The following is an 8423-nucleotide window of genomic DNA, read 5'->3' as shown; positions in this document are numbered from 1 at the left end:
CCGGAGCAGGTAATGTATTGCTGCTGTATTGCGTTGGTTGTCGGGCATTCGAACGCCGCTATCGACGCACTCACGACCCGCCGGCGATCGACCAAAATCTTCCGCATGGACGGATCGACGGGAACGATTGAGAGGTGTGGCCTTTTCTGTTATTCATTCTTTAATTTTTATTTTTGCAACCAAACATCAAATCATATAACCTTGCCCGAGTTCTCCCAACTAACTACCGTCTTCTCTTACCAATAAACAGAAAAAATAGGTTCTGTGAGAAGAAGCTGCCCTATTTGCAAATTGACTTTTCTAGCATGAAGGTTAATAAACCGGTGTCTGACAGATCCAGCACTTGGCTGAGTTTTCTTTAATATTGTCGTGTAATTGGGCAGTGTGGACATGCGGGTTTTCTCTCTGCACAGGAGCAGCTTAGTGGCCCAGGTGTGACACAGGAGACCAGAGTTTGAATCTCAGCTATTCCTGTTCAGTAAGCCAGCGCCTATTCAGTGAGAAGACCTTGGGCAAGTCTAAGTCTCCCTAACACTGCATTGCGCCGGCAAGGAGGGGAGACCTGTGAAGCTGAGGGGTACAGAGCTTATGGGGGCACAAAAAGAAAGACCAGGCAGGGTCACCCCAATTTTGATTGAATTGAGGTGTGCTATAGAGTCTTCTAGAACCTAGGTTCTCAACATGTGGTACGCGTACCCCAGGGGGTACTTCTGATGGTGCCAGGGGGTACTCGGGTTTGATATATTTAACCAAGAATAACAAATTTAGAGTTTTAGAAAATGATAAATCTTATTTAAACTACACTAAATTTGTATTTTAGCTAATCAAAAGCAATAGTAAATGCTTGGAAATTGTTTAGAACCAATTATCATGTACTACAATTAAATAAATATTTGTCAAGGGGTACTTGGGATAATGTTTATTATGTTAGGGGGTACTTGGTGAGTACAGGGTTTTAAAAGGGGTACATACCAATAGAATGTTGAGAAACACTGTTCTAGAACACGTGGCTCTGGCTTAGGACCAGAGCCATTTTTGCTTTTTTTTCCATTTCAACTCTGTTCACTGTGATTCATGCAGTTAAGGGCTCGTTTCCACTATCGCGAATCTGCATGCGTCCAACGCATGCAGATTCGCACATGTAATGCAAGTGGATGGGCCTGTTTCCACTGTAGCGTTGTTGAGGTGCGTTTTTTTCAGCGGTAAAAAAACGCACAAAAGAGCCAACGAATTCGCCTGCGAGTGGAATGCATGCGAATCGCCGCTAATGTATTTAATAGTAAAAACGCATGCGTTTGTTACATGCGTTTTTACCCGCGATTTCGCGTGCGATTTCGCACCTTTTTCAATTTTATTTTGCCCTGGCAGTGTCATGGTTAATTTCGCATGGCACCCTGCCATGCGAAATCGCACGCGAAATCGCGGGTAAAAACGCATGCGGAAACGCATCCGCATGCGTTTTTACAAGCGTCGGAATGCCGGCGAAATCGCGTCGCAACAGTGGAAACAAGCCCTCACTCACTCAGCTGTTATTAGCTGCACTTAGCAACAGTTCCTGCACGTGATCTTGGCGGGAGCACACAAGCCGGTGTAGTTAGCTCTATTAGGTGTCAGGCTTAAAGAGAAACTCCGACCAAGAATTGAACTTTATCCCAATCAGTAGCTGATACCCCCTTTTACATGCGAAATCTATTCCTTTTCACAAACAGACCATCAGGGGGTGCTGTATGGCTGATATTGTGGTGAAACCCCTCCCACAAGAAGCTCTGAGTACCATGGTACTCTTGGCAGTTTCCTGTCTGTGAACCTTGCTGCATTGTGGGAAAGCTGTTTACAGCTGTTTCCAACTGCCAAAAAAAGCATGCAGCAGCTACATCACCTGCCAGCAGTAAAAATGTCACCATGTGATAAATGTCAGAATGTAAATCAGGGATTTAAAAGATTTTACAATGGGCAAACACTGACTAAATAATTTATACATAATTATTGTAAAAATGAAGCACTTTTTTTTATTACATTATTTTCACTGGAGTTCCGCTTTAAAGAGCCACAAGTGCGGCATAGATTTAAACAAAAGAGAATAGCAGCAGTTGGCCTAACAGCCATTTCTTCACACTGACAAAGCTGAGAAACAGCTGTCCATCCCCGCCCCCTTTCTGATGCTGCCGTATGTCTGTATGCGTTTTGTGCTTCTGAAGTGGAGGGGGGCTAATCACCGTATACCATAGCGCCGTGTCTACCCAAAAACTATCACCAGAGACGTAGCTATGGGGGCGCAAGAAGAAATATGACGTCATCGCTGGAACTTTGGAGTCAGTGAGTCTTCTGCTGTTACATTTGACTATGTGAGGGGGGGGCACATCTGGCTATTTGAAGGAAGAAAGGGGGCACATTTGGCTATCTGAACCGGGGAAGGGGGCGCATTTGGTAACCTAAAGAGGGGCTCATCTGGATATCAAAAGGGGGGCACAATGGCTATTTGAATGGGGGAAGGGGGAACATTTGGCTATTTAAACGGCAAAGAGGGCACATCTGACCATCTAAGCAGCATTTGTACATTTGGCTCCACCCATGACCACGCCCACATTCTGATACATGGCCACACCTCGGGTGGAGGTCGGGGGAGAGGGCGTGCAAAAACCCCAGCCACACCTCTGACTATCGCTAGGTTTGGCTGTTAGAAGATGCACAAGCAGACATTGCAGTACTGCCTCCAGTTTATCTTGCTGAGGAGCTTTATTGAAACTCATTAGAAGACAGGCAAAGACGGCGTAGGAAATTTGGGCGCACCAGATACCCCCATTGGCCGTAATGTGAATTACAGCTATAGCGACGCTCAGACAGTAATTTAGGTACCGTCAAGAGTTGGAGCTCAAATTACTGCATACTCTGGCGTATAAGACCTCTCTTTAACCCAGGAAAATCTTCTCAAAAGTCGGGAGTCGTCTTATACGCCGGGTGTCGTCTTATAGGGTGCTGAAACTTCCGAGCCGGATTGGAGAATCTGCGGTTCCGCATATGGTGGGGGGAGCTCAAAGGTGTAAGTTAAGGGTGGAGCAAGTTGCAGGCATCCGGGACGCCCAGGGTATGGAATAAAAGAGAGAGAGCGGCACTGTGCCCAGAAAAGCACGCCTCTTTCACCCGTCCGGCCCACCCGTGTATCCTGTTACCGTACCTCCTTCTCTGCCTCTCAGATCTCACTCCTGAGGACTGCAGTGAAGCGGCGCAGGCGCGCATGTACGAGATCAGAGCGGCAGAGAAGGAGGCAATAGTATACATGGGTGGGCCAGATTGGAGAAAGAGGCATGTTTGCACTACCGCTTTGATAGTCTTGGAGACAGGGATAGCTGACCAATCCAAGCAGGCTTTGTATACAACGACCAGCCAATCGCAGGTAAGGTACATCGCTTGCCATGATTGGCTGGTTGTTGTATACTGGATACAACATCCAGTACAGCACCAGTATCTGTACCTGGTTATACAGTATAGCACCAGTACATACAGTGCAGTATACAAATGTCCAAGAGTCAAGAGGGGTAGTCTTATACGGCGAGTATATCCCAAAATGTATATTTTAACTGGAAAAGTTGGGGATAGTCTTAAAGAGAGTCTGAAGCGAGAATAAATCTCGCTTCAGACCTCATAGTTAGCAGGGGCATGTGTGCCCCTGCAAAACACCGCTATCCCGCGGCTTAACGGGGGTCCCTTCACCCCCAAATCCCCTCCGTACAGCGGGGGAGCGCTTCCTGGTTGGGGCAGGGCTAACCGCCGCAGCCCCGCCCCACACGCATCTGTCAGACGCGTATCTCTGCCTCTCCCCCGCCCCTCTCAGTCTTCCTTCACTGAGAGGGGCGGGGGAGAGGCGGCGATGCGCATCTCATAGACGCGACTGGAGGCAGGGCTGCAGCCGTTAGCCCTGCCTCCAGGAAGAGAAAATTTTACAACCAACTTGCGACCAAGTCTTGCGGGGGTGGGTTTGGGGGTGAAGGGACCCCCGTTTAGCCGCGGGATAGCGGCGTTTTAGCAGGGGCACACATGCCCCTGCTAACTATGAGCTCTGAAGCGAGATTTATTCTCGCTTCAGAGTCTCTTTAAACACCAGAATATACGGTAGTATAAAAACATTGTAATTAGGCCACCAGCAATAATGTCCTTCCCCTTAGTCCACAACGATCTGGAGGGGAAATAGTAATTAACGCTGCCGGGACTTTTGCAGGAACAGGGTGAGCCATTTTTTCATTTTCTCCCTGCGCCCAAATTTCCAGACGCCTTAATTACATGCATGGACTCATTAGACTGATGTTGAACTGGACATACACAAAAGAAAATCTGTTTATATTAACCCTTAAACATCATAAACTCAGAACTACACACTGCAATAACAGATGTCTCAATGGTCATTAGATTTGTAAAAGTAACTCTCCTTGACAGAATTACCCTTTAAATTATACAACGAACACCATAATAAACACTGGAACAAAACATTACAATATCCACATAATGTACACATAAAATCAAGTCTGCGGTAGTGCTTCTTGTTCACCACTAGGGGTGCTGAAGCTCAGTGGCCAGTTTAGGTGTTTTTTCTCCTCTGCATTGTGTTGCAGTAAAGGACACACTGCAGAACCACATAGTCATATTGTTAGTTTGGTTGAAAAAAGACATCCGTCCATCAAGTTCAATCAGTTAGTCATATAAATAAATCCAGAGCTTGTTAGCAGCCAGCTGATTCTTGGAGGTCTAGTGCATTGTGGGTCTGCTGTTTCCTACAGGCCTAGTGCATTGTGGGTATATACAGCCATTGTCTGTCCTCTAGTCCGAGATGTGAGCACAGTCTGGGAATAAACCTCGTGTAAGATGAAGATCTGGGCTGGGCCTCCTCATTTCATGTCCAGGGTTTACATGTATTCACAGTTTACCATCTCCGTGTTCCCTTTCTCCATATCCTGTAATGTTATGTCATCCTGGTCCGCCTGGAAATGAATTCCCACCAGTAACTTATACAGAAAGGCACCAGTCAGGCTGCCCACCAGGGGGGCGACAATAGGAATCCAGCACCAGTAATTACCCGCCCTGAAAGAAAGAGAAACACTGATGTTACCCGTTATCTATGGACACAAAATTTAAGTTTTTAAAATGTAAAGGGACTTAGAGGTAAGAGTGATATAAAGGCTGCCATATTTATTTTTGTAACCACATCATACAGTATATCTATGCCCCCGGAGACTTCTCAGCTCCAAGGGCGTAGATATATGTATCTTGCCGATACGCGCACTTCCGCGCATGTTCACGTCGCGGTCCGTTAGTACACAGATCAATGAGTGGGAGCACAGCTCCCATCCACCAATCTAAGTGCCTGTGATCAATGATCACCAGCATCAATGAGAAGCCGTGGTCATTGACACAGGAAGATAAAGTGGGGGGACATCTAGTGGGCAAATGGTAAAAATACACCCAACACACATTAAATTGCACACTAATGCATAAATACCTATTAAAATTAAATAAACATACCGGTATCGCTATCTATCTGCTATCTATCTATAGTAGATAGACATATATAGATATATATCATTAAAAAACCATCAATATTTACCTTAGGAACTCAACTTTGTTAATATGTATGTAATGGGGGTATATTACTATTATTTTTGCATGTAATGGCTTGTAATTAGTGACAGACGCAAAACTGAAAAACTACATGTAATGATTGCGGAACTTTGTCCGTGATCAGCGCACAACGCGTGCGCTGATACGGCGGAAATCCTCCACAAGCGTATATTTGCAGGAACCCAGCAAAAGGTGCTACGCACCCGTAGAGGGAAAATTCCTGTCGGCAGATGGCGCTGGGGAGTGCAGAGGAACCAATCCTCTGTACCTCCACAAATGCCAGACAGGAATTTGTACGAAGCGCAGAACGCAATCGCAAGAGAGGCGATTGCGAATGAGAACGAGCAAAGGGACAGATTGTATGTGTGTGCGCCAATCTAGTCGCCACCCCGCGACCGCGCACACACAACAGCAGATATGAAATAGGAACGCGATCGCGAGAGGTGCGATCGCCAGAAGTGACACAAGGCAGATCAGAACAGAATACGAGGTTAGCAAAGGCACAGCAAATAATACAATGAGAATAACAAGGAAAATAACAACGCTAGCTAACCGCGGACACCGCACTCATTCGCAACAGTGCACGCGGTTATGCGCGGTCTCCACGTGATAAGCACAATAGAGACAAGCACGCCTAACTAACCATTAACAGACAAACATGAAACAGAGGACGCGAGCGCTTGCTTAACGGTTACCTCACCGAGCCTCCAGCAAGCGTAGCAGACAGACACACGAAAACAGGGACAAGCGAGAGATAGGATCCACAGCACTAGCGAAAAGTGGCTAGCGCGATCCAAGTACAGAGTAGCAGAACAGAAGGATCCCCAGCGCCAGCGAAAAGTGGCCAGCGCGATCCCAGAAGACAGAACAGAAGGATCCCCAGCGCTAGCGAAAAGTAGCTAGCGCGATCCCAGGAGACAGAACAGAAGGATCCCCAGCGCTAGCGAAAAGTAGCTAGTGCGATCCCAGGAGACAGAACAGAAGAGATAGCTGGTAGCAACCGCTGCACCAGCTATACTCCAAGAACAGAGATCAGAACCATTTCCTGTCAACCACCATAGGGACAGGACAATGGCAAACAGGCAAGACAAGACAGAACAGGCAATACAATCCTAACAGCACTAGGGAAATCTGCCTAGCGCAGATTTAGGAATTACTCTAAGCTGATGTTCAAACAGAGAGCAAGGCTGACACCCCACCAGGAGTGTTACATAGGACGAAATCCTTATGAACAGCCAAGCATTGTGGGAAAGACATAGTACTTATAGTACACGCCTCCAATGAATGTGGCCAGGCAATTTGCATGACAACGTATGCAAATTCCTCTGCAAGCACAAGCTGCAAAACTGACAGAAGCTGTTCTTTCCAGAGTCCTGCAGCATGCAAACCTACACAATGGTCAAAAGGCTGGCTGCCTGCACAGGCAGCTGAGCAAATCATCACACTACACCTTTATTTCCCCAAAAAATATTGTAGCCAATGCCATACATTGTACTAGGGACATAATTTAACCTTTTTTAGTTCCTGGATGTAGAAACTACGTCCAGGAACCATGCGCGCTCCCAGCCCGCGGTTCGTTAGCCAGGCAATCAGTGAATCGGGCTAAGGTGCCCAATCACTGATTCCTCTCCCCCGCTGAAAAAGCGTCAGCTTCTATCGGAAGCTGCGTCTTTTCTGGCTGTTACCTCCCCCATGCGTCTCTCTAAGCGTATGTTACGCTTAGAGTGACGTCATGTAAACAAACTCATGGCTGCCATCTTGTGGCCAATACTACAACTAAAAGTGAAAAAAAAAAATCAACACACATTTACATTATAAACCAATTGTTTACATCCCACCCTCCCAAAACTACCCAAATAAAATGTTTAATATAAAAAAAAAAACCATCACAATAAAAAAAAAACAACATGTAAATATTTACCTAAGGGTCTAAACTTGTTAAATATCAATGTAAAGATTAAATATTTCTATATATTTTTTTTATTTTAAACTTGTAAATAGTGATAGATGCAAAACGGAAAAAAATGCACCTTTATTTCCAAATAAAATATTGTCGCCATACATTGTGATAGGGACATCATTTTAACAGTGTAATAACCGGGACATATGGGCAAATACAATACGTGAGTTTTAATTATGGAGGCATGTATTATTTCAAAACTATAATGGCTAAAAACTGAGAAATAATGAATTTTTTCAGTTTTTTTCTTTTTCTTCCTGTTAAAATGCATTTACAGTAAAGTGGCTCTTAGCAAAATGTACCCCCCAAAGAAAGCCTAATTGGTGGCAGAAAAAACAAGATATAGATCAGTTCATTATGATAAGTAGTGATAAAGTTATAGGCTAATGAATGGGAGGTGAACATTTCTCAAGTGAAAACGACGGAACGCGAATGGGTTAAACCTTGTAATAACTGGGACAAATGGGCAAATAAAATGTGTGGCTTTTATCCACAGTAGCATATATTATTTTAAAACTATAATGGCTGAGAAATGATAAATAATATTTTTTTTCTTATTATTCCCGTTAAAATGCATTTAGAATAAAAAAAAAAAATCTAAGCATAATGTACCATTCAAAAAAAAAAGCCTAATTGGTGGCAAACAAACAAACAAACAAGATGTAGATCATTTTGTTGTGATAAGTAGCGATAAACTTATTGGCAAATGAAAGAGAGGAGTACTGAAAGGTGAAAATTAATCTGGCCCATAAGGGGAAAAACATCTCAGTGGTGAACTGGTTAAATAATACCAGTTGCCTGGCAGACCTGTTGATCTTCTGGCATCGGTAGTGTCTGACTCACAACCCTGAAA

The 8423-nt window shown here is 44.8% G+C and overlaps 1 protein-coding gene across 2 annotated transcripts in view; it reads right to left on the bottom strand.

The window, feature by feature from the left end:
* Positions 1-4400: 4400 nt before the first annotated feature.
* Positions 4401-8423, bottom strand: part of LOC137531842 (aquaporin-7-like) — a 61137-nt gene continuing 57114 nt past the window's right edge. For both annotated transcript variants that reach the window (XM_068251817.1, XM_068251807.1), the window contains one exon: positions 4401-5073. In XM_068251817.1, the coding sequence (XP_068107918.1) occupies positions 4899-5073 (175 nt within the window). In that variant the 3' untranslated portion in view covers positions 4401-4898. The remainder of the gene's footprint in view (positions 5074-8423) is intronic.

The sequence above is a fragment of the Hyperolius riggenbachi genome, chromosome 1, assembly GCF_040937935.1.
Source record: "Hyperolius riggenbachi isolate aHypRig1 chromosome 1, aHypRig1.pri, whole genome shotgun sequence".
NCBI lineage: Eukaryota > Metazoa > Chordata > Amphibia > Anura > Hyperoliidae > Hyperolius > Hyperolius riggenbachi.
This window is presented reverse-complemented; position numbering and strand designations above follow the sequence as displayed.